The 26,268-nt window shown below is 44.4% G+C and overlaps 1 protein-coding gene across 3 annotated transcripts in view; it reads left to right on the top strand.

The window, feature by feature from the left end:
• Positions 1–26,268, top strand: part of tnrc6ba (trinucleotide repeat containing adaptor 6Ba) — a 38,815-nt gene that overhangs the window by 6,422 nt on the left and 6,125 nt on the right. The window contains exons 3-18 of one of the 3 annotated variants that reach the window (XM_061908940.1): positions 466–487; positions 5,552–5,983; positions 6,065–8,965; positions 9,751–9,912; positions 10,118–10,314; positions 10,516–10,590; positions 10,757–10,960; positions 11,150–11,269; positions 11,417–11,542; positions 13,641–13,799; positions 15,135–15,221; positions 15,402–15,597; positions 16,983–17,123; positions 17,299–17,448; positions 17,587–17,730; positions 24,277–24,366. In XM_061908940.1, the coding sequence (XP_061764924.1) occupies positions 466–487; positions 5,552–5,983; positions 6,065–8,965; positions 9,751–9,912; positions 10,118–10,314; positions 10,516–10,590; positions 10,757–10,960; positions 11,150–11,269; positions 11,417–11,542; positions 13,641–13,799; positions 15,135–15,221; positions 15,402–15,597; positions 16,983–17,123; positions 17,299–17,448; positions 17,587–17,730; positions 24,277–24,366 (5,206 nt within the window). Of the gene's footprint in view, positions 1–465; positions 488–5,551; positions 5,984–6,064; positions 8,966–9,750; positions 9,913–10,117; positions 10,315–10,515; positions 10,591–10,756; positions 10,961–11,149; positions 11,270–11,416; positions 11,543–13,640; positions 13,800–15,110; positions 15,222–15,401; positions 15,598–16,982; positions 17,124–17,298; positions 17,449–17,586; positions 17,731–24,276; positions 24,367–26,268 lie in introns of all 3 variants that reach the window. The other 2 variants (XM_061908939.1, XM_061908942.1) reach the window with 2 other exon arrangements.

Here is a 26,268-nt window from a genome sequence, read left to right as displayed (position 1 = left end):
TTCTACAATTGTGTGGTGAAGAGCACCCTAATCACCAGAACAGAAATGTGGCAGAGGAAGCGCACTGCACAATGCAATTAAAGCTGCTCAGAAGATTGGGAAGCAGCCTTCCCACCACCACGAACTTCTTCATCAGCAGATGCAGACAAAGGGCTCAATGCATCACCAAAGATCCCACCCACTCTGCACACCCTCTCGATAATATCCTCCCCTTAGGCTGGAGGCTGCGGAGCATCCGGAGTAGGCCCACTTGACAGAGGAACAGCTTCTTAATGGAAGCTGTTAGACTGCTGAACTCTGATGGGGCTCTGTAGTAATGGATACTTTGAATCCATGAACCTGCTACAATTCCTTGATACACCCTAACTGTTTTATTGTCATTTGTTTTACATTGTATTTTCATTGTGTGAGAATGGACATTATAATGTGTGGATTGGGTTTACATCTCTATTATTGTCATTTTAGGGCACAGAACAAAAGAACAAAGGTAAGCAGCTCAGTAATATGATGAAGACACCTACATTTGTGATCAAAATTATTCAACCCCCACAAAATTTTGATGTTTTAGCAAGTTGGACATTTATTCTGTATTTTGTTTATAGTCATATCAAATAAAGATGCATTAAATAGACATGCAACTTGAATTACATTATATTTTGTAAAATACCAAAAAGTGTAATTTCTCTTAATATCCATCCATCATCTTCCGCTTATCCGAGGTCGGGTCGCGGGGGCAACAGCCTAAGCAGGGAAACCCAGACTTCCCTCTCCCCAGCCACTTCGTCTAGCTCTTCCCGGGGGATCCCGAGGCGTTCCCAGGCCAGCCGGGAGACATAGTCTTCCCAACGTGTCCTGGGTCTTCCCCGTGGCCTCCTACCGGTTGGACGTGCCCTAAACACCTCCCTAGGGAGGCGTTCGGGTGGCATCCTGACCAGATGCCCGAACCACCTCATCTGGCTCCTCTCGATGTGGAGGAGCAGCGGCTTTACTTTGAGTTCCTCCCGGATGGCAGAGCTTCTCACCCTATCTCTAAGGGAGAGCCCCGCCACCCGGCGGAGGAAACTCATTTCGGCCGCTTGTACCCGTGATCTTATCCTTTCGGTCATGACCCAAAGCTCATGACCATAGGTGAGGATGGGAACGTAGATCGACCGGTAAATTGAGAGCTTTGCCTTCCAGCTCAGCTCCTTCTTCACCACAACGGATCGGTACAACGTCCGCATTACTGAAGACGCCGCACCAATCCGCCTGTCGATCTCACGATCCATTCTTCCCTCACTCGTGAACAAGACTCCTAGGTACTTGAACTCCTCCACTTGGGGCAGGGTCTCCTCCCCAACCCGGAGATGGCACTCCACCCTTTTCCGGGCGAGAACCATGGACTCGGACTTGGAGGTGCTGATTCTCATTCCGGTCGCTTCACACTCGGCTGCGAACCGATCCAGCGAGAGCTGAAGATCCCGGTCAGATGAAGCCATCAGGACCACATCATCTGCAAAAAGCAGAGACCTAATCCTGCGGTTACCAAACCGGAACCCCTCAACGCCTTGACTGCGCCTAGAAATTCTGTCCATAAAAGTTATGAACAGAATCGGTGACAAAGGACAGCCTTGGCGGAGTCCAACCCTCGCTGGAAATGTGTTCGACTTACTGCCGGCAATGCGAACCAAGCTCTGGCACTGATCGTACAGGGAACGGACCGCCACAATAAGACAGTCCGATACCCCATACTCTCTGAGCACTCCCCACAGGACTTCCCGAGGGACACGGTCGAATGCCTTCTCCAAGTCCACAAAGCACATGTAGACTGGTTGGGCAAACTCCCATGCACCCTCAAGAACTCTGCCGAGAGTATAGAGCTGGTCCACAGTTCCACGACCAGGACGAAAACCACACTGTTCCTCCTGAATCCGAGGTTCGACTATCCGACGTAGCCTCCTCTCCAGTACACCTGAATAAACCTTACCGGGAAGGCTGAGGAGTGTGATCCCACGATAGTTGGAACACACCCTCCGGTCCCCCTTCTTAAAGAGAGGAACCACCACCCCGGTCTGCCAATCCAGAGGTACCGCCCCCGATGTCCACGCGATGCTGCAAAGTCTTGTCAACCAAGACAGCCCCACAGCATCCAGAGCCTTAAGGAACTCCGGGCGGATCTCGTCCACCCCTGGGGCCTTGCCACCGAGGAGCTTTTTAACTACCTCAGCGACCTCAGCCCCAGAAATAGGAGAGTCCACCACAGATTCCCCAGGCACTGCTTCCTCATAGGAAGACGTGTTGGTGGGATTGAGGAGGTCTTCGAAGTATTCCTTCCACCTATCCACAACATCCGCAGTCGAGGTCAGCAGAACACCATCCGCACCATACACGGTGTTGATAGTGCACTGCTTCCCCTTCCTGAGACGGCGGACGGTGGTCCAGAATCGCTTCGAAGCCGTCCGGAAGTCGTTTTCCATGGCTTCCCCGAACTCTTCCCATGTCCGAGTTTTTGCCTCCGCGACCGCTGAAGCTGCACACCGCTTGGCCTGTCGGTACCTGTCCACTGCCTCCGGAGTCCTATGAGCCAAAAGGACCCGATAGGACTCCTTCTTCAACTTGACGGCATCCCTCACCGCTGGTGTCCACCAAGGGGTTTTAGGATTGCCGCCCCGACAGGCACCAACTACCTTGCGGCCACAGCTCCGATCTGCCGCCTCGACAATAGAGGTGCGGAACATGGTCCACTCGGACTCAATGTCCAGCACCTCCCTCGTGACATGTTCAAAGTTCTTCCGGAGGTGGGAATTGAAACTTTGTCTGACAGGAGACTCTGCCAGACGTTCCCAGCAGACCCAGCGTTTGGGCCTCCCAGGTCTGTCCGGCATCCTCCCCCACCATCGCAGCCAACTCACCACCAGGTGGTGATCGGTAGAAAGCTCCGCCCCTCTCTTCACCCGAGTGTCCAAAACATGAGGCCGCAAATCCGATGACACAACTACAAAGTCGATCATGGAACTGCGGCCTAGGGTGTCCTGGTGCCAAGTGCACATATGGACACCCTTATGTTTGAACATGGTGTTTGTTATCGACAAACTGTGACGAGCACAAAAGTCCAATAACAAAACACCACTCGGGTTCAGATCCGGGCGGCCATTCCTCCCAATCACGCCTCTCCAGGTTTCACTGTCGTTGCCAACGTGAGCGTTGAAGTCTCCCAGTAGGACAAGGGAATCACCCGGGGGAGCACTTTCCAGTACTCCCTCGAGTGTTCCCAAAAAGGGTGGGTACTCTGAACTGCTGTTTGGTGCATAAGCACAAACAACAGTCAGGACCCGTCCCCCCACCCGAAAGCGGAGGGAGGCTACCCTTTCGTCCACCGGGTTGAACTCCAACGTACAGGCTTTGAGCCGGGGGGAAACAAGAATTGCCACCCCGGCCCGTCGCCTCTCACTGCCGGCAACGCCAGAGTGGAAGAGGGTCCAATCCCTCTCGAGAGAAGTGGTTCCAGAGCCCTTGCTGTGCGTCGAAGTGAGTCCGACTATATCCAGCCGGAATTTCTCGACTTCGCGCACTAGCTCAGGCTCTTTCCCCCCCAGTGACGTGACGTTCCACGTCCCAAGAGCTAGCTTCTGTAGCCGAGGATCGGACCGCCAAGTGCCCTGCCTTCGGCTGTCGCCCAGCTCACAATGCACCCGACCTCTATGGCCCCTGCTATGGGTGGTGAGCCCATTGGAGGGGTGACCCACGTTGCCTCTTCGGGCTGTGCCCGGTCGGGCCCCATGGGAACAGGCCCGGCCACCAGGCGCTCGCCATCGTGCCCCACCTCCGGGCCTGGCTCCAGAGGGGGGCCCCGGTGACCCGCGTCCGGGCGAGGGAAATCTGGGTCCATGGTTTTTCATCTTCATAAAGGTCTTCGAGCTGCTCTTTGTCTGACCCCTCACCTAGAACCTGTTTGCCTTGGGAGACCCTACCAGGGGGGTTTATGCCCCCGGACAACATAGCTCCTAGGATCATTGGGACACGCAAACTCCTCTCCCACGATAAGGTTGCAGCTCAGAGAGGAGTCTCTTAATATCTCATTGACAAAATTATTCAACCCCTTGAAGATCATAACTCTTAAGAACAGAATTTGAATAAGGTCTTTTCAATCAGGTGTTGAAATCACCTGTAGATGCGATTAGAACCATAACGAGCAACAATTAAACTGATTGAAAAAGACTGTGACGCTTAGCTTCTTGTAGATGGTCAAGGGTGTATTTTCAACATGGTGACGTCCAGGGAGTGGTCAAAGAAGTCAAGAGAGGAGGTAATTTCTCTTCATAAGAAAGGATATGGATATAACAAAATAGCAAAGACATTACACATTCCAAGAGACACAGTTGGGAGCATAATTCGCAAGTTTAAAGCTAAAGGCACAGTGGAAACACTACCTGGGTGTGGTAGAAAGAGGATGCTGTGTGCAACTGCTGTCTGGTATTTGAAGTGTACAGTGGTGGAAAAAACCCCGGGTAACAGCTGAGGAACTACAACAGGATATTGCAGAGGGGTAACCCAGGTTTCATCCCAGACAATAAGGCGCGCACTACGAGATGAAGGCCTCCATGCCAGTACTCCCAGGCACACCCCACTTCTGACTACCAGGGACAAGAAAAATAGACTCCAGTATGCCAAAAATCATCTGGAAAAACCCCAAAGGTTTTGGGAAACTGTTCTATGGAGTGATGAGACAAAACTGGAACTCTTTGGGCCTATGAATCAACGTTATGTCTGGAGGAGAAAAAATGAAGTTTACAAAGAGAACACCTTCCTACTGTTAAGCATGGTGGGGGGGTCAATCGTCTGGGGCTGTTTCTCTGCCTCAGGTACTGGGAATCTCCAGCGCGTTCAAGGCATTATGAATTCTATTTCCTACCAGGAAATATTAGCTGCAAATGTCATGAAGTCATTGACGAAGCTGAGTCTTGGGAGACGTTGGATCTTCCAACAGGACAGCGATCCCAATCATACCTCCAAATCAACATCAGAGTGGTTTCAGAAGAAGGGCTGGAAGACTCTGGAGTGGACCTTCACAGTCGCCAGACCTAAATCCTATAGAAAACCTGTGGTGGGACTTGAAGAAGGCAGTTGCAGCACGCAAGCCCAAGAATATGAATGAACTGGAAGCCTTTTGCCCAAGAGGAATGGGCTAAAATACCTGTAGATCGTTGCAAGAAGCTTGTGTCCGGTTATGTATCACGTTTGAAGGATGTAATTACTGCCAAAGGGTGTTCTACTAAGGACTAAAGATGCATGTAACTAGGGGGTTGAATAATTTTGTCAATGAGATATTAAGAAAAATGTCTTTTTTGGTATTTTGTAAATTGCAGTGTTACAATTTAAGTTGCATTTGTCTATTTGACACATCTTTATTTGATATGACTATAAACAAAATACGGAATAAATGTCCAACCTGCTAAAACACCAAAATTGTGTGGGGGTGGAATAATTTTGATCACAACTATAAATGTATTTGCAATGTTAACTTTCAACCCTCCCCAATTTCCATTTTCTACCCCTTCCTCTGCTCTACTAGACTTGACCAAGCAGGTGCCTGCCCAGCCTCCTGCAACTCAGAGCAGCTCAGCCAACCCCAGCCCTGGACCCACCCCCTCTGCTTCCCCGTCCCCAGCCACCTCAGGCCCTGGCAGTGCTGCCACCCAGTCACAGGGTGGTAACAATGCCAAGCGCCTTGCAGTGGCCAACGGACAGCCCACCTCCAACCCCGGTTCTTCCTCCAACACAGGCAGCACAAGTGTTACTGGGAACGGGAATGTAAGTAGCGGAGGTGCGGCCCAGGCACCTCAGCAGCAACCTCGCTATATGCCAAGAGAAGTGCCGCCACGATTCCGCTGCCAGCAGGACCATAAAGTGCTACTGAAAAGGGGTCAGCCGCCACTGTCCTCTATGCTGCTGGGAGGGGGTGGAGGAGGAGAAGGCCCAAATGCAAACATAGCTGCTGTCTCAGGTACAAATAACTAGCATTTGTTTAAAAGAAAATAAGTAAGTGGAATTCATTTTATGCAATTTTACCTTCTAATCATCACAGAGTCTGGTACAGCTACCTCCTCATTGGCTCTCACCTCATCAGTTGCTGCTTCAACCACTACTTCTAATTATGCAAATTCCATGTGGGGGGCAAGTTTAGGCATCCAGGCCTCCTCTCAGGGCAGGGAGAAGGTGATTGTAGATGGGAACGACCTGGAAGAGTGGCCCAGTATCGCTGGCAATGATGGAGGAGGAGGAGGAGGAGCTTCTCTTACTGTGGCTGGAGTAGGCAACAACAACGGAATGCCTGTGAACAGCACTAGTGCCTCTGGCAACCAATCCTCATCCACTTCCTTGTTCTCTTTGCCCAATGAATGTATGCCGTCGTCCAGTAGTGTGGCATGGGGGACGACTGCCTCCCAGGGCCATCTTGGAGGAGGAAATGCAGTAGTTACAACCGAGCCTGTGTTACAACAGTCCTCCTCACTTTCCAAAGCCTCTGCTGTGCCAAGAAGCCATGATGCCAGTGGCCTCGCTGACGTCAACAGCAGAATTCCAGGTGCCAACTTTAATCCAAATGCCAATCCTTCGGCCTGGCCTGCCCTGGTGCAACAGGATGGGTCTGCTGTTGCAGGTGAAGGAGGTTCGCCTTCCTTCCATCAGCAAAGCCCTGAAGGGACTTTATCTGCCAACAATTCTGCTTCCGTAGGGCTAAAGGCTGGGTCGGTTGGAGGCCACCAAACTTTGTCTGTGAATCAATCAAGCACCAATCAGCACCAACTTCACCAAATGCAATCCAGAGACAGAGAGTTGGGAGGGAGTAAGTGGGACAGCGAATCAGCGGGACCAAAAATTGCGGGAGAGGAAGTGGTTGTGGCAGCAATCGGATGTGTTGGGATAAATGTTGGAGACCACAATCATGCTTCCTCATGGAGGGGCCAGCCCTCTTACCCTGCATCTAATTCCAAAACGGGTGCCTCAAGGACTGATGGATGGGAGAGTGGCACGGGATACAGAGCTGCTGAGGGGGATAATGGGACTTCAAATCGGGGTTTTCCAGGGCCCTCTCGTGGGGCTAATGCGTGGGGTAGTTCTGGAACTGGGGGAAACGATAGTCAAACTATGGTATCTCAGGGAGGGTGGGGGACATCGGGAGTAGCAAAGGAGAAAGGGATGTCTAGTGTTGAATGGGGTGAGAGTTCTTCTGCTACTGGTGGAGCAAATCCTGGAGGAGAAGTCACAGGAGGTGCCAGCAGCAGTAACAGCAGCAGCAGTGAATGCAGCACAGCTGGCAATCCTGTCACCTCAGCACCTACTGCTACGAACAGAGCTTGGGACAATCAGAAGGGGGAGGTTGAAACGGGGGAGTGGAGTGAGGGAGGAGCACAGGGAGGGTCCAGTGGTGGCAATTCTAGAAGTGAAAGGGAATCTTACGGAAATCGTCATCGACATCAGCCACCTGATACTGAAGCTGCCTTAGAGAACCTTCTAAGCCGGTCTGATCTTGATCCACGAGTCCTATCAAACACAGGCTGGGGCCAAACGCAGATCCGGCAAAACACAACTTGGGATATTGATCAAGTCGAACATAATAAGAGTGCACTTTCATCAGCTTTGTCAAAACACCCAGCTTCTCTGGGAAATTCTTCGCAGTATTCCTCTGGCTCGAGAGCCTTAATTGGTGATTCTAATGGTCCAGGTGTTATTCCTCCCTTGGTTTCATCTGGTGGCTCCTCTGGAGAGGGCTGGGAGACCAGCAGCAGCAGTAGCAGCAGCGGTGGGGCCTCCTTATCTGGGAGAGGTCCACCTTCTTCAGGCCCCAACATAAGTAAACTCGGCGTTGCGCAGTCTAGTCCAGTAGGTGTAACATGTGCAGGTGTTGGGTCAGGATCACTAGGACATAACCAGCAAGGGAAGGCTTCAGGCTGGGGTGGAGGAGGAATGGGGGCTGTAGATAATCAGGAAGCCAAAGGTTGGGGTAATGAGGAATGGAGAACCAATAGAGGAAATGGAGGCAGCTGGGGTGGTCCTGTGCAACAAGGCAACCCTGTGAGTACAGGCTGGGGAGGGAATGAAGATAGAGGAGCAGGCAAGTGGAATGAAATGGGAGGGGAAGGACAAGGAAGTGGGTGGGGGTCAGGGCAGAAGGTTGGTTCGGGTAGGAACTGGGGTGAAAAAGAGTCTAAATCAAATAGTAACAGGGGAGGATGGGAAGATGAACCGAAGAACAGAGGAGGGAACTCAGGTGGGGATTCAGGGGTGGGTGGTTGGGGAAACTGGGAAGAGGATGCTCCACGGAGAACCTGGGGCGCGGGGGGTGGAGGGAGTGGAGCAGGATCAATCGGTACTGGGTCCAAATCCCATCAAAATTGGAGTGGAGGAAATAAAATGATGCCAAACAGCCATTCTGGCTCCATCACAGGCCTACAGGCACAACTGCAACAGCAACAATCACAAGCCCGCAATCAGCCTACGCAGCTGCAGCAAGCATTGGACCAAGGGGCTATGCAACGGGGTGGTGGGAGAAAACCAGTCTCCCAAGTCCAGAACCAAAGCTCCGGCTGGACATCAGGGCCCATCCCTGCTGGGCATGGATTAGGTGGAAGTGGATCGGAACCAAGTGGTTGGGAGGAACCCTCACCACATTCGTTAAGCAGGAAAAACGAGATAGATGATGGAACATCAGCATGGGGCGACCCAAACCATTACAACTACAAGCCGGTTAACCTGTGGGACAAGAACAGCACTCCTACTGGTCAGCAACCACACGATTTGGGGCAAACGCAACAGCAAGGACCTCCAGTACAGCAACAGCAAAGACCTGCACAGCAACATCAAGGACCTCCAGTACAGCAACCGCAAGGACATCCAGTACAACAGCTGAGTAGACCGGCTACAGGACTTGGAGGCAGCAGAGACTTCAACTCTGGACATGGACAAGGAAAAACTGCTGCTGCAATGGGTGAGACACCAGCAGCTGATTTATTATTGGAATCTTCAATAGTCATGAACCTGATTTTTTTTTAATTAATCTACTTGCTAATTTCCTCTTAACCTTGAAGTTTGCACAGAATTTATTTTCTTATTTCACTACTGCACATTTAAGCCAACTTATCGTGTGTGTCCTCGCTAACTCAACTACATAAAACATTAAAAAAATGTTAACTAATAATTCTTCCACAGTTAGAAATAAACCTACAACCAACGTTTTAAGGATCTTAAGCATTATTGCTATATTTTAGAATTGTCTGTACTACGTTATTTAACATACATAAATAATTGATGTTTATGCGTTCTAATTGTGATGCGTCAGGGACTCAATAATTTTTCCTACTTCTAGCGGTCATAAAAGTTTAATCGGGGAGTCCAAATTGCGGCCGAAGACTTGTTATATACAGATAACTCGTTCTCTATTGGCCCACTGCATTTTCTAAAAATAAAATTCATTATTACTGAGATATATAATTAATAATAAATTTTTAGAATTTTTCCTTACCTTTATAACATAACACAACCCAAATATGTTTTTTATTCGAATAACTTAACATATATTGACATACATTCGATTGGTTTTAAGCATCTTTACTGTAAAACACAAGGTGTAACATGGTCTCCCCGCATTCTTCAATTTTTTTGTATACAGGCACAGTCTTCTGTGGGAATGAGTTTGGCTATACCAGGTGTCCATTATAATTGAAGATTGTAATGAAATGTTTTCCAATATTGCCTGTGTGCGTATGTGTACAGGCCCGTCGGGTTGGGGCGGTACACCTCCAGCTAGTCCTGCTGTTGACAATGGCACAGATGCTTGGGGTAAACCTACTGATTCCCCTTCTGGCTGGGGGGACCCTAATGATGCAGGGGGGAAAACAGGCTGGGGGAACCCCTCTCTCAATCCCATCAAATCTGGTGAGAATATACAATACAAAAAAATACTGTATAAAACAAAAAACACATTTCGGGTACTTTTCACAAATATTTGAACATTTCCATATTGACCTTATTATATAGTAGGTTATTTAAACACATTTTTTAACATTTGAAATCAATGCAATGCCAAATCGATTAAACATTTGTACGCAATGTTACTTTTTTAATATTTTGTTACCAACAGCGCCAAAGTCTATGCAAGACGGTTGGGGTGACAAAGAGGGCTCTATGACGGCTTCACGACACTCTAGCTGGGAGGATGAAGAGGAGGGCGGGAGCATGTGGAACAGCACCAGCTCCCAGGGCAGTGGGTCGTCTTGGGGACAGGGTAGCAATGGAGGCTGGGGGCAGAGCCACACTGTCAAGAAGCCTAGCAACAAGGTGGGTTATCTGGTGTACAATGTACCACATCAATGACGAGTCAGAAAATAGGTCTGGTCTCAGACAGTGTTTGGATTGATTTTCACATTGTTTTACAATTTATTTCCCTACATTATTTGTGTGTTTGTAAAGCACATGATATATGAGCAAAACTAGTTTGAAGCTTGGTTTCTGTTCCCATATTGTGACATTTTTACTTAGGGTCCACTAAAAGTTGGCGGGGGAGACTCCTGGATGAGCCCCATCAACAGACAATTTTCCAATATGGGGCTTCTGGTATGACATTGAACTTTTCATCTAATTGCGATTATGTAATGTAGATGCATTGTGTGTATTTTTAACCATTTGGTGCATTTCCAGGAAAACAAATACAGAACATTGAAAGGTGATTATATTATGAGATAATGGTGATGATGACAATATAATGACTTGTGCTTGACAGAATGAGGATCCTAGTGGTTCAAACATTGACCTGGCTCCAGGTTCCCTCCAGGAGAAAAAGATGGATATGGAAAAAAGAAACTTGGGAATGATGGATTACAATGGAGACATGAGGAAAGGAGGAAGAGGGGGCGGGAGCATGGCTTATCGTTCACCTGTTTCCAAAGAGGCAGCACCTGGGGATGCTGTTTCTTTCTATGACAAGGTAGGCCCTCCCTGAAGGCCTCGCTGATCTGCTTGTGTCAACAATATGAGATATTGATCTTTACAGTTCGTCTTTCTTTCCGAGTGTGATGGTAGCTCGTTTCCTTCTTCATTTTACCCCTTTGTCTCACTTTTCTCCTGTCCTCTGTACCACTCCATTTTTTTCTTTGATTGGCTCTCACTTGGATAGAACTTGCTTTTGAACAATCAGGATGGGTACCTTGGGGATGATGGTCCTTGCTCTCTGTTCTCACCACCCACTGCCTACAAGCCCCATTCCCTCTTCAATCACACTATCCCCTTTAGACAAGTAAGATGAATCCTCCTTGTTTCTGTCCTCCCACCAATACATTAGGTTCTGTAGTTTTCTGTGTTCGTATGGTAAATGTGCAAATGCATCTTACATAACCCTGCCCTAAGCCTTCTGTAAGATGTAATTGTCCTTATTGAATGACAGGGTGGCCACAGTCTCCTTGGTAGTAGTGGAGGGATGTCTCAGACCAGACACCAGCCCAATGTTCCTCCCATAAACCAGTCCCCAGGGATACGAGCACAAGTGCCTCATCAGTTCCTGTCACCACAGGTGCGCTTACTTGTCATGTCTTCCTTGTACACTTTGTTGTTAAATAACACCCTCACACATACACACTAACTGGCCAAGAAAAGGGATAATATTGTACAAATATAAATGTTTCATAACCCGATGTTAGTAGTTTCCGCAATCTCCTCTGATGGTCTCTCATTCTTAAAAGAAAACATTTTTCCACGACCATAATTAACAATTGAGAAGCTACCCACTGCATCAATTAGGGCTAACTAACCTGTTGCCAGCTGAAACATAATTATCCATGCAGTAATCATAATACCTCTTTGCTTAGTTAAATACAGATGGGGGACCTCTTTTCTTTTGGGCCAGGCAGTGTACTTTACAATTAGGAAGGAGATTTGGAACTCTATGAATCCACAATCTATATATGTTGGTGTAAAGCCGCAGTTGTTTGACAGTTTTACTGGAAAAGGAGTACTAACAATTGCCTAAGTAACTCCCTTCCATATGTAAAAAAAAATTTTACTCCACCCTCTATACACACACAATCAAAAAGCTAATTGGGCTGCACAATTAATAGAATTTTAATCACAATTATGATTTCGGCTGCCTTTACTAAATGACGGTGACTGCCTGAGATATTAACATTTAAAAAACAGGCCCAGTTGCATATCAAATCAAGCACTTTCACACTTGCGACGGAAGACAACATTCTTGTGACGTCCTTGGCCACACCAGACGCTATTGTGTATGAGCACAAAACTCTTATCACTATGCGGAACTAAAACACTAACATTAGTATGAGTATTAGTATTGTTAGGGGTGTAAAAATATATATATTTTCGAATTAATCCCGATTCTGATTTGTAACAATTCTCAATCAATTAAAAATATCACAAATTGTATTTTATTTTTTATTTGTCCGGTCCAGCCACTCAGGCAAATTATATTGTTGATGTAAATGCCCATATTTGCAGTACAGATTTACTTTAGAAAATAGAAGTGTTGGATACTTCTATTGTTGTATTATTTGTATTAGATTTTATTAAACATTTGGGTGTCATTTTTTTAAATAAAGACCGTTTTCTTTTAAGTAATACAAACATTTATCAGAGCTGTTTATTTTATGGAGACATGTAATCATAGATCCAGAACCCTATCTTATTAAAAAAAAAAAGTATTGATTTTGAATCAAGAATCGCTTCTGAATCAAATCGTTGCCCCCAAAAATCTAATCAAATCATGTGAGGCCCAAAGATTAACAGCTCTAATTATTATTATTATTATTAAATAGAGTGGTCAAAATAACAATATTTTAGTACAGGTAACATGTATTTTGATACTTTTCAAAATAAAGGGGGACCAGAAAAAATCTTCTGTCATTATTGTTTTTTTATTGGGATTAAACAACAAATTTAGAAAATTTAAATTTAAAAAAAAAAGGCAAATTGAGCTTTTCTTGTTGCACTCAAAGAACAGTTTGCAATTTTATATATTACATATTGCCCGCCATAGAGTAGAGCTTCACTGACATACTAAATGCTTTATGATTTATGGTGGGTACTCTGTTTGTGCTTTAAGAAAAATACAATAACTAGTAAATACTAAAAGTTATACACACATTGTTAAAGATAAAATGCAAATCGTAGGAATGTGAACATGAAAAAAATAGAGCTAAAGGCATCATGGAATGAGAAAAAAATGACAAGTAAACGTTTTGCCTTTTTATGCGACCCTAAAGCTAATAATGATGCATTATGTCCAATCAGAGATTATCTAGTAACACCCCGAAAAGGACAATCGGTAGAAAATAGATGGATGGCATTTCATAACAATATTGTTCATCCATTTTCGACCATCCATCCATTCCACCCATCCATTTTCTACCGCTTGTCCCTTACGGGGTCGCGGGGGGTGCTGGAGCCATCCCAGCTGCACATGGCGTTGTACACCCTGACTACAGTGCATTTTTTGGGGAAATTATTTGACTCGCCAGTTAATGAGAACACAAAAACGGTTAATCAGGAAGCAGTACGCCAGTATGGTTGCTTTTGGTTACACTATTGGTGTTTTATGTAGCTCAGTATTGATTCTGTGCATGTGCATGACTGCCATTATGTTTTCCCCTCCTCAGGTGCCAGGGTCCTTGCTTAAGCAGATGCCCCCTCCTAGCAGTAGCGTCGGTGGTGTGGGAGTGGCGGGAGTTGGTGGTGGTGTCTTTCCACCACAGCTGTCCCCCCAGCATATTGCCATGCTCAGCAGCATCTACCCACCGCACATCCAGTTTCAATTGGTGAGATTGAGCACACGTATGTCTGAAAGCTACCAGAAGATAAGGCAGAGCGAAAGTCAGATTTTACTGCTCTTCTTTTCAACATTTGGCCCTAAAAATAATTTGGGGAATATTTCATATGATAGGTGAATATAATTTATAATAACTTAAATTTTTTATTTGAAAGTTTGAGCACAATTCTTTCTTGACAGCCTTTGAGGAAAATACATCTTAATATATTTATTGCTGATCAAAAATTCACATGAGTGTCTTAAGTATTATTGTTGTGATATTGTTGAGCCAGATAGGAGTGAGAGACATTGCGACCAATCAATGTTTTTTTTTGATTGATTGATTGATACTTTTATTAGTAGATTGCACAGTTCAGTACATATTCCGTACAATGGACCACTAAATGGTAACACCCGAATAAGTTTTTCAACTTGTTTAAGTCGGGGTCCACGTTAATCAATTCATGGTATTGCTGTGATTGACATAAATGATGCAATAATCCAATGACTGCATTAGCAGTTCCTGAGATTTTGGCCAATATCAATACAATCACACATAAATCCATTTTATACCAGTATAAATGGCATTGTCTCATCAGAAAATATATTAGTATATCGTACACTCTCACGAATGGGGGAAGAGTGGATGGTGAGATCTCCAGGCGGATCGGTGCGGCGACTTCAGTAATGCGGACGCTGTATCGATCCGTTGTGGTGAAAAAGGAGCTGAGCTCTCAATTTACCGGTCGATCTACGTTCCCATCCTCGTCTATGGTCATGAGCTTTTGGTCATAACCGAAAGGACAAGATCACGGGTACAAGCGGCCGAAATGAGTTTCCTCCGCCGAGTGACGGGGCTCTCCTTTAGAGATAGGGTGAGAAGCTCTGCCATCCGGGAGGAGCTCAAAGTGAAGCCGTTGCTCCTCCACATGGAGAGGTGCCAGGTGAGGTGGTTCGAGCATCTGGTCAGGATGCCACCCGAACGCCTCCCAAGACCCAGGACACGTTAGAAAGACTATGTCTCTCGGCTGGCCTGGGAACGCCTCGGGATCCCCCATGAAGAGCTGGACGAAGTGCCTGGGGAGAGGGAAGGCTGGGCTTCCCTGCTTAGGCTGCTGCCCTCGTGACCCGACATCGGATAAGCGTAAGAAGATGGATGAATGGATGGATCGATCGATTATACAAACTCAATATAGCCCTCCTAAAGTGTTTCACAACACGTTACATCAAGCTGACCTTTGTGTTTCGCAGTGTAAAGACATAAAACACTGCATTACCCCCCGTTTTTGTTATGTTCCTTTTCAATCTTATTCTGTGTTAGGCATGTCAGCTCCTCCTCCAACAGCAACAACAGCCACAACAGCAGCAGCACCTGTTGCAAAACCAGAGGAAGTTCCCACCAAATGTGCGGCAGCAAGGTGACCCCCAACAGGTATAGATGTGCACACAACTCTCTGGCTGCTCTTGGGATTTTTATTGACACAATCTTTCCAGTCTTTTTCCTTGTATTTTGACTGTGTGTGTGTGTGTGTGTGTGTGTGTGTGTGTGTGTGTGTGTGTGTGTGTGTGTGTGTGTGTGTGTGTGTGTGTGTGTGTGTGTGTGTCACGCCAGCTGGCCAGAATCATGGCAGTGCTCCAGCAACAGCGCCAGCAGCAACAGGTCGGGAGCTTAGGTGGCAGTGTCAAACTTTCTCCCTCCCACCATGGTGGAAACGGTGCCAAATTACCCGGGGTTGACTCCTTGCCCTACCAAAGCCTGGCAGGGTGTGTGGCTGAACTCCACCAGAAAACACATGGACCCTATGCTAGTAAGAAAAGTTTTCAAGCCTGTCAGTCAGGTCATTTAGCCCAATGATGTTCCAACCTTGCTTACACACATACAGTACATCATGTTTTCCTCCTCTTACTATATTACACAAGAATTTTGGTTCGGTATGTACCTCGGTTTAGAGGTCACGGTTGGGTTCATTTTTGGTACAGTAAGAAAACAACAAAATATAATTTTTTTGGTTATTTATTTACCAAATTTGTAAACAGTGGCTTTATCCTTTTAACATTGGGAACACTATAATAATTCTGCCCACGTTAATCCACATTAAACTGCCTCAAGTTGTTGCTTTGATTAAATAAAATGAAAAAACCTTTCTTCTACATATAAAAAGTGCAACATTAAACAGTTTCAAGTCAATTCATCATGCTTAATTTATTACAGCATTTGGGAAGCCTGTAGTTGACTTTTATTATGTAAATGTTGTATTTTTATCAACATCTGATTGCAGGGACCCTGCTATTCAAAACTAGGCTGCTACATTACTAATTATTAATGTAACTACAGCTGAAAAAATAGTACAATTGCAATAGGAGAGACTATTCACACACACGCCACACAGCAAAATGAGCTAATGTTACGCTAAAAGCTAATTAGCCCTCACCTCAAGCCTCTACTGTGAGCTAGCTGAGCTGCAGTTTAAGTTTCTAAAAGGTCAACGGGCTCATAGTGATGTTTGTAATAGTTGTGACTGGGAAGTGTTTAGTATAATTTGGGTAGAGTGCGCTGCTCCCCTGCTAAACGAATATCTCTGCTCGATGCTGAAGCATTGACTACATCGTTCCGAAGTCTGAATACGCACTGCTGATTGGCTGTTACATCGCTCTGAATGCGCACTGCTGATTGGCTTTGTATGTAACCAATCAGATGGTTGTGTGGGCGGGACAATGCTTGCTGCTGAGACAGAGGCAGAAAGCAGAGCAGTTTGTGAAGACTTTGGCTTCCAAACACGTTCGGTACGCCCGCGTGCCGAACCGAAACCCCCGTAACGAAACGGTTCAATACAAATAGACGTACCGTTACACCCCTATTGGCAGGTATTGTGCACGGCAGAGCAATTTGAATGACATCCTGATTGCTTGCGCAAAACTATGGGTAATGACTGGATTATATTGGAGTCTATTGATATGTATTGATAAAGGTGATGGTTATATATAACTGGTGAGGAGCAATCACGTTATTCTATGGCGTGGCTTTTGTGTTCATTATCCTACTCCATGCCTGCCCAAAACTAAACAAAGATGAGGAAAAAACACTTATTAATAAGGTTATACATTTAGTTTATTATCGGTCATTCCTAAAAATCTTTCCCTTGCTTACTATTTTGCTTGTTTAAAGGCTTTAGTTCTGGTGTGAACCTCACAGGTCTGGACCCCAGTGGCTCTGTGGTTGGGGGGCCTGGAGGAATGAAGGACATGGGGGTTCAACAGTCTCGTTTCAAATGGATGATGGAGGGACACTCTTCTCCTGACACCTCCTCACCTGAAAATGCATTCCTCAAAAATGGTGAGGTTTCCTTTTCCATTTTTCCTCTTTGACATTTAGTTTTGTCCGTCAGAAATGGGTGTTAAAAAAGGGGAAAATAATAGCAGAATCTTATCTTAAAATGTTAACGAGTTTTAAGTGATGTGTGCAGCCATATGTTGTGGGATTATGTATCAAACTGGCGACCACTCCCTAGGCCCTGTGACCCCCATGAAGATGCCGGGGGGCTCTCCCTACTTGCATTACGACATGGTAGTTGGAGATCCGCAGGGTAACGCTAACTGGCATCGCACGCCTGGCAACAAGATGAGTACCAAGCAGCCTACCACACCCAGCTGGCCCCCCGGTAAGTGGCACATTTTAGAGTTGTACTTGTTTTGCCTGAGTTGAAGTCTTAGAGTATATTTCTAGGTTATATTTATATTTAAATGTAATGTGTTCTTTTGAGGAGTATCTCCTATTTCTTCCATCTCATCCTTTTTAGAATTTCAACCTGGTGTTCCCTGGAAGGGAATAGATCGTGTTGACCCCGAATCTGACCCCTACATGACCCCAGGAAGCATGATGGGAAACACTGTGTCTCCCGGCCTCAATGACACTGAGCACCAGTTGTTACAAGACAATACTGGTTAGTATTCAACCAAATATTGTAGGCCTGGGCAATATATCGATGCCATCGATACATTCAAGTTTTTTGTTGCAGATGTTTTTAAAAAAAATAACATGTAATTTTTCCTCCTCTTGCTCTGGCATAATTTTTGCCCCTCAGAAGCTTCCGTAGCTTGCGCCGTCTCCTAATTTCTCTAGCGGCACATAAAGCAAGACATGCCTAATGCTAACGCGAACGAGAGCAAGACGTTTGTTCCGATGAAAAGCATAGTGTTGTCAGTACTTTGGTTTTGCCGCAACAGGCGTGTAACAATTAACTGCATGCTGCAAAAAATTTTCTCAAAAAGACAGCAGAACAACAAATTTATTCCAGCATCTGAAACCGCAGCCTCAAACCTTGTGCTGGAAATGCACCTCTTTACGAGGTAAAAATCATCTTACTATGGTGAAATCATTTACTCAAGGTATGTTTGATGATACCATGTATGATGGGAAAGAAGCACAATGTGTAGAGCGATCACTAAAGCAGCTACTGTGCACACCACCACTCTTAATCCACTTTCTGAAACAAACTATAGTCCTCAAGGTTTTACCTGATTTATTTATTTGCATACAATGTATACTACTATATTTAAATTTACAGAAGTATGTTATTCAAGACAGAAGTTTTAAGTTTGCACTTTATTGATTTCAATGTTCGAGATTGTTTGCATGCGATGTGCAAGTCTACATTTTTGTTCATCAAAGTTTTTTATTCAAGCAGTAGTATTGCTTTTCAATGGAAGCTCTTAATTTAGTTATTTGAAAATTATTACATAAAAAAGTACAATTTGTATCTGAATTTCTGCGGTTTAAAAAGTGTGGGGGGGGGGGGGGGGGGGGGGGGGAATTGTAAATCCAAATTTTTGTGAAAAAGTGGATCATTTCACTTTAACCTTAGTCTTGCGTTAGAGTCGGCATCGACCCGTTTTAGTTTTTAAATGCATAAAGGAACCACATAAATGTATTTTTTTGCATCAAGGCTTTTTTACTTTGTCAGGAACCTCTATTTCAACAAAATAAAAAGTTGTTTTTTTTCACTAAATTTTAAAATGCTCTGGTTGAAATTATGACCTTGGTGTTGTTAGGGTCGGTTTCGACCCAGTTATAAAAATAAGATTATAAAGCAATAAGTAGAGCCAAAACAGAACATACTGACAGCCAGCTCCTCTCCCAATCATGTGAGCTTTAGGGGATTCTCTTTTTACCTTGTTATCCAGTATAAAACCAAACAAAGACGGGCATGTCCAGACATTTGAGTTCAATTCAGTAAAGAGACTTGCAGAATGTACATCTCCAATTTGCATCATGCAAAAATGAAAAAAAGATTTACAGTGAGAGAAGTTCTGGATAATATGTTTGGTGAAAATGAGGGAGAGGACACAGAGCAGCATAGTGATACAGATGAACAGATTTTTGAGGAGGAAGACAATGTGGGGTATCATCCAGAAGACACAGACACATCTGAGTCGGATGGTGAAGCTACTCCCGCTGAGAGATTCAAGTCCAAAAATGCTAATATCTGTTGGAGCACCCATCAGGGATGTCTGGGACAGATGGGTGCAGCTCTTTCCACTGATGTTCAACCCAGGGCCGGAGGTGACAGTGGATGAAAGTCTTGTCCCTTTCTGAGGAATAGTCCCCTTCCGACAATACATACCCAGTAAGCCAGGGAAGTACGGCAAAAAAATCTGGGCAGCCTGTGATACAAAAATCATCTATGCCTGAACTATATAGATTTACACGTGCTAAGCTGCAAGTGGCATCCCTGAGAAAACCAAGGAAAAGGTGTGGTCCTTGATATGACTACTGGACTGCAGGGTCACAATATCACTTGTGACAATGTCTTTACCAGCTATCACCTTGACAAGAACTTCTCAAGATGAAATTTACCATGGTGGGCACAGTGAAGAAAAATAAACCTGAGCTGCCTGCTGAAATCTAGCAGGTGAAGGACAGGGCTCCGCTTTCCTCAAAGTTTGCTTTTGGAGACTTATACCACTGTCTCATATTGTCCCAAAAAAAAAAACGGAATGTGATACTTATGTCTACTCTTCACAATGATGCATCAGGAAGTGACAAAAGAGCCCACAATTATCCTTGACTATAACAAAAAAAAGGAGTGGACAAGCTGACTGCCACTTACACTTTCCAGCGAATGACCAGGAGATGGCCAATGGTTGTGTTTTATAACATCCTCGATGTGTCTGCATGTCTTGCATTTGTGTTGTGGACCCACATCCAACAATGGTGGAAGTCAACCTAAAAAAAACAGGGGAGAATGTTTCTTAAGGAGCTGGGGAATTCCCTTGTCAAGCCACATATTGAGGAAAGGGGTATGGGTGCCCCGAGACCCAGACGCTGCAGCCTTGGCCAGGCAGCTGCAGATCTCGCCTAGCTCTCCGTCCACTTCATCAGCAACAAAAAGAGCATCCGTGCCACCATCCTCCTCAGCCAGCTCTGCCACAACAGCAACCAGAACAGCTACAGCCACAACCCCATTTAGGCCACCTGATTCTAAAAGACAGAGGTGTCTGCCCAAGTAGTCAGGACAGAAAGACAAACGTATTGTGCTTCAACTGCAAGAAATATCTAGGCAGAGCACACAATAAAAGTTTCACTTTTTGCCACACATGCATCTAAAAACACATACACATACAGTGGGGCAAAAAAGTTTTTAGTCAGCCACCGATTGTGCAAGTTCTCCCACTTAAAATGATGACACAGGTCTGTAATTTTCATCATAGGTACACTTTAACTGTGAGAGACAGAATGTGGAAAAAAAAAATCCAGGAATTCACATCGTAGGAATTTAAAAGAATTCATGTGTAAATTATGGTGGAAAATAAGTATTTGGTCAACCATTCAAAGCTCTCACTGATGGAAGGAGGTTTTGGCTCAAAATCTCACAATACCATTCATTCTTTCCTTAACACGGATCAATCGTCCTGTCCCCCTTCGCAGAAAAACAGCCCCAAAGCATGATGTTGCCACCCCCATGCTTCACAATAGGTTTGGTGTTCTTGGGATGCAACTCAGTATTCTTCTTCCTCCAAACACGACGAGTTGAGTTTATACCAAAATGGATACATGGATGATACAGCAGAGGATTGGGAGAATGTCATGTGGTCAGATGAAACCAAAATAGAACTTTTTTGTATAAACTCAACTCGTCGTGTTTGGAGGAAAAGGAATACTGAGTTGCATCCCAAGAACACCACACCTACTGTGAAGCATGGGGGTGGAAACATGCTTTGGGGCTGTTTTTCTGCTAAGGGGACAGGACGATTGACCAATGGGGCCATGTATCGTGAGATTTTGACTCAAAACCTCCTTCCATCAGTGAGAGCTTTGAATGGTTTACCAAATACTTATTTTCCACCATAATTTACAAATAAATTCTTTAAAATTCCTACAATGTGAATTCCTGGATTTTGTTTTTCACATTCTGTCTCTCACAGTTGAATTGTACCTTTGACGAAAATTTACAGACCTCTGTCATCATTTTAAGTGGGAGAACTTGCACAACCGGTGGCTGACTAAATACTTTTTTGCCCCACTGCACACATGCAAGGTCTTGCACACGGAGACTTTTACTCTGATTTTGTCTTTTATTAGTTTTGGAACTAGTCATTTATTTCTATTGGTTTGATTTGCTTGATTGGTTAATGTTTGTTTGACCTTGGAAATCGATATTTTGTGTTATGACTTGTTCTGCTTTTCATTTTGTGTTTGTATTAATGTTCTGTTGCTGAAATAAAACATTTTAGGCTTTTTCTTGATGTAAATATATACTGGTCGAAATTGACAGGTAACACCATAGATGTTACTGTCGTTAAAATTACTAAAATTAAGAAATAAATAAAACAAATGTATTTAAAAGATGTGTTCTAATACCCCTCAGTAATAGTCAGGTAACACAACAACCTTTTATTTATTTATCATCAATCAATGTTTATTTATATAGCCCTAAATCACAAATGTCTCAACGGACTGCACAAACCACTACGACTACGACATCCTCGGAAGAACCCTCATCAGGGCAAGGAAAACTCACACCCAGTGGGACGTCGGTGACAATGATGACTGAGAACCTTGGAGAGGACCACAAATGTGGGCAACGATTCTTTTGAGGTTCATTTTACCATTTTTTAATGGAAATCGAGGGGTATACTGACTAAAAAAAGGCCCAATGGCCCACACAAAAAATATTCAAACGAATATTTTCATGGATAAGGAAGTCTAACAAGGTAACCAAGAGATGAGAAACACATTGGATGATTGATAATTGTTTTTAGTGTATTTTACAGCTGATTTAAAACATGGGTCAAAATCGACCCGTTAACATAAGAGATGGTAACAGAAACCTAACACAAGAGGAAGGTTAAAGGCCTACTGAAATTAGATTTTCTTATTCAAACGGGGATAGCAGGTCCATTCTATGTGTCATACTTGATCATTTCGCGATATTGCCATATTTTTGCTGAAAGGATTTAGTAGAGAACATCCACGATAAAGTTCGCAACTGGAGAAAAGCCCTGCCCGTTACCGGAAGTTGCAGACAATGACGTCACATGTTGAAGGCTCCTCATATAATCACATTGATTTTTAAAAGGAGCCTCCAACAAAAACAGGTATTCAGACCGAGAAAACGACAATTTCCCCATTAATTTGAGCGAGGATGAAAGATTCGTGTTTGAGGATATTAATAGCGACGGACTAGAGAAAAAAAAAAAACGCGATTGCAATCGCGTTGCATTGAGACGGATTCATTTGTTTTTAGAGACATTTACCACGATAATTCTGGGAAATCCGTTATTTTACTATTGTGTTGCTAGTGTTTCAGTGAGTTTAACAGTACCTGATAGTCAGAAGTGTACGGCCGGGTGTTGACGCGCAGTGTCTCGAGGAAGTCGACGGCAGATGTATGGACCGCACAAGCTCAGCTGATATCCGATAAGAGGCGACTTTTTAACCACAATTTTCTCCCCGAAACCTGCTGGTTGACATGTAGTCGGGATCCACGTCCGCTGTGATCCATACTAAAGTTTCATCTCCGTGAATTTTAAACTAGGAATCACCGTGTGTTTGTGTGGCTAAAGGCTAAAGCTTCCCAACTCCGTCTTTCTACTTTGACTTCTCAAATATTAATTGAACAAATTGCAAAAAAACACAGATGTCCAAAATACTGTGTAATTATGCCGTTAAAGCAGACGACTTTTAGCTGTCAGTGTACGCAGCGCTCATATTCATAACAGCCCTTGACGTCACTCATACACGTCATCATTGCGACGTTTTCAAGAAAAAAGTCCCGGGAAATTTAAAATTGCAATTTAGTAAACTAAAAAGGCCGTATTGGCATGTGTTGCAATGTTAATATTTCATCATTGATATGTAAACTATCAGACTGCGTGGTGGGTAGTAGTGGGTTTCAGTAGGCCTTTAAGGCCATATCACTCAAGCCTAAAATATCGTCAAACACGCCAATGTAATGGTCAAACGTCAGCTATTGCTAGGTTGCATATAACGTCACATCCGCTTTGCTTCATTGCGATGTAAGGCGGAGGGCAAACAAGCTTAACCCTAGCAATAAATGGTAAATGGGTTATACTTGTATAGCGCTTTTCCACCTTCAAGGTACTCAAAGCGCTTTGACACTATTTCCACATTCACCCATTCACACACAACTACACACTGATGGTGGTAGCTGCCAAACTGCTAGATCCACTCGACGTCCATTGCACCGGTCGCCCAGGGGCGGGGGTTTCCCACATCTGCGGTCCCCTCCAAGGTTTCTCATTGTCCCATTGGGTTGGATTTTTCCTTGCCCTGATGTGGGATCTGAGCCGAGAATGTCGTTGTGGCTTGTGCAGCCCTTTGAGACACTCGTGATTTAGGGCTATATAAGTAAACATTGATTGATTGATTGAAGTATGGTCGAGCAGTAACTGCAACAGTCCACTTTGGTGGTCTCATATTAATATTTTTCCATGATAGCTTGTACATTTGCCTTTAAACCTTTAAAAATATGCCCATACTATGCACTAATGCATGTAAATAAACAGTACCTTAATAAATGATAAATAAATGGGTTGTACTTGTATAGCGCTTTTCTACCTTCAAGGTACACAAAGCGCTTTGACACTACTTCCACATTTACCCATTCACACACACATTCACACACTGATGGAGGGAGCTGCCATGCAAGGCGCTAACCAGCACCCATCAGGAGCAAGGGTGAAGTGTTTTGCTCAGGACACAACGGACGTGACGAGGTTGGCACTAGGTGGGGAGTGAACCAGGGACCCTCTGTTTGCGCACAGCCACTCTCCCACTGCGCCATGCCGTCCAAATAGGGCGCTTGCCCTCCACTGAAAGCCGGAAGTGCCGCAAAATCACTTGATTGCAATCCAGCAATTAGGGTTAGATCAGGGGATGATGATGTGAGTTTGTGAAGCCATTTGAGGCAATTGTGATGAGAGGCTATCTAAGTACAATTTTACTGATTGATATTACTTTGTCTCAGATTCCATCCCCCCCCTCAACACCTTACTGCCTTCACCTGGTGCCTGGCCCTACAGTGCCTCAGATCCCCTCAACAACGCACACAACTCAGGTAAGATATACCACATTTACTTTTGTCATCAACCATCTGTCAAACAAGTTGTGTGCTGGTCCACCACATTATTACATTGTGCTTCAAATATTGGGGCTTCACCACATCGCTGATTTTTAAAACATATTCTATAAAATGTTTGCCCTAAATGAAGCATAAAAATGGCTAAATAACAATTTCAATACTACAGTTAGTATTTGTCACTAGATGAGACCAAACCAATCGGATCACGCCGTTCAGTAATTTGGCCACTGATTAGTTTTGCCTTTGGCAGCATTACTGTATTGGATTACAAACCCCGTTTCCATATGAGTTGGGAAATTGTGTTGGATGTAAATATAAACGGAATACAATGATTTGCAAATCCTTTTCAACCCATATTCAGTTGAATGCACTACAAAGACAAGATAATTTGATGTTCAAACTCATAAACTTTTTTTTTTTGGGCAAATAATTAACGTATAATTTCATGGCTGCAACATGTTCCAAAGTAGTTGGGAAAGGGCATGTTCACCACTGTGTTACGTCACCTTTTCTTTTAACAAGACTCAAACACGTTTGGGAACTGAGGAAACTAATTGGTTGAAGCTTTGAAAGTGGAATTATTTCTCATTCTTGTTTTATGTAGAGCGTCAGTCGTTCAACAGTCCGAGGTCTCCGCTGTCGTATTTTACGCTTCAAAATGCGCCACACATTTTGGATGGGAGACAGGTCTGGATTGCAGGCGGGCCAGGAAAGTACCCGCACTCTTTTACTACGAAACCACACTGTTGTAACACGTGGCTTGGCATTGTCTTGCTAAAATAAGCAGGGGCGTCCATGACAACGTTGCTTGGGTGACAACATACTGTATATTGCTCCAAAACCTGTATGGACCATTCAGCATTAATGGTGCCTTCACAGGTGTGTAAGTTACCCATGCCTTGGGCACTGATACACCCCCATACCATCACAGATGCTGGCTTTTGAACTTTGTGCCTATAACAGTCCGGATGGTTATTTTCCTCTTTGTTCCGGAGGAAACAACGGCCACAGTTTACAAATATAATTTAAAATGTGGACTCGTCAGACCACAGAATACTTTTCCACTTTGCATCAGCCCATCTTAGATGAGCTCGGGCCCAGCGAAGCCAGTGGCGTTCCTTGGTGTTGTTGATGAATGGGTTTTGCTTTGCATAGCAGAGTTTTAACTTGCACTTACAGATGTAGCAACCAACTGTAGTTACTGACAGTGGTTTTATGAAGTGTTCCTGAGCCCATGTGGTGATATCATTTACACACTAATGTCGGTTTTTGATGCAGTACCGCCTGAGGGATCAAAGGTCCTTAATATCATCGCTTACGTAAAGTGATTTCTCCAGATTCTCTGAACCTTTTGATGATTTTACGGACCGTGGATGATAAAATCCCTAAATTCCTTGCAATAGCTCGTTGAGAAATGTGGTTCTACAATTGTTCGACAATTTGCTTACAAAATGGTGACCCTCCTTCCATTATTGTTTGTGAATTACTTAGCTAGCATTTCATGGAAGTTGCTTTTATACCCAATCATGGCACCATGTGGGATGTTCCAATTAAGTGTTTGATGAGCATTCCTCAACTTTATCAGTATTTATTGCCACCTTTCCCAACTTCTTTGTCACGTGTTGCTGGCATCAAATTCTATAGTTCAATATTTTTTTGTGTGCAAATAATCATTATCAGTTTGAACATCAAATATGTTGTCTTTGTAGCATATTCAACTGAATATAGGTTGAAAATGATTTGCACATCATAGTATTCCACTTACATCTAACACAATTTCCCAACTCATAAGGAAACAGGGTTTGTAATAGTGTAAAGATAACTAAGAAGTGTTATTTCTTGTGTAGAGGGCTCTCATAATTTTGAAAAATGTATTAA

This window comes from Nerophis ophidion, linkage group LG08 (genome assembly GCF_033978795.1).
Source record: "Nerophis ophidion isolate RoL-2023_Sa linkage group LG08, RoL_Noph_v1.0, whole genome shotgun sequence".
Lineage (NCBI taxonomy): Eukaryota > Metazoa > Chordata > Actinopteri > Syngnathiformes > Syngnathidae > Nerophis > Nerophis ophidion.
This window is presented reverse-complemented; position numbering and strand designations above follow the sequence as displayed.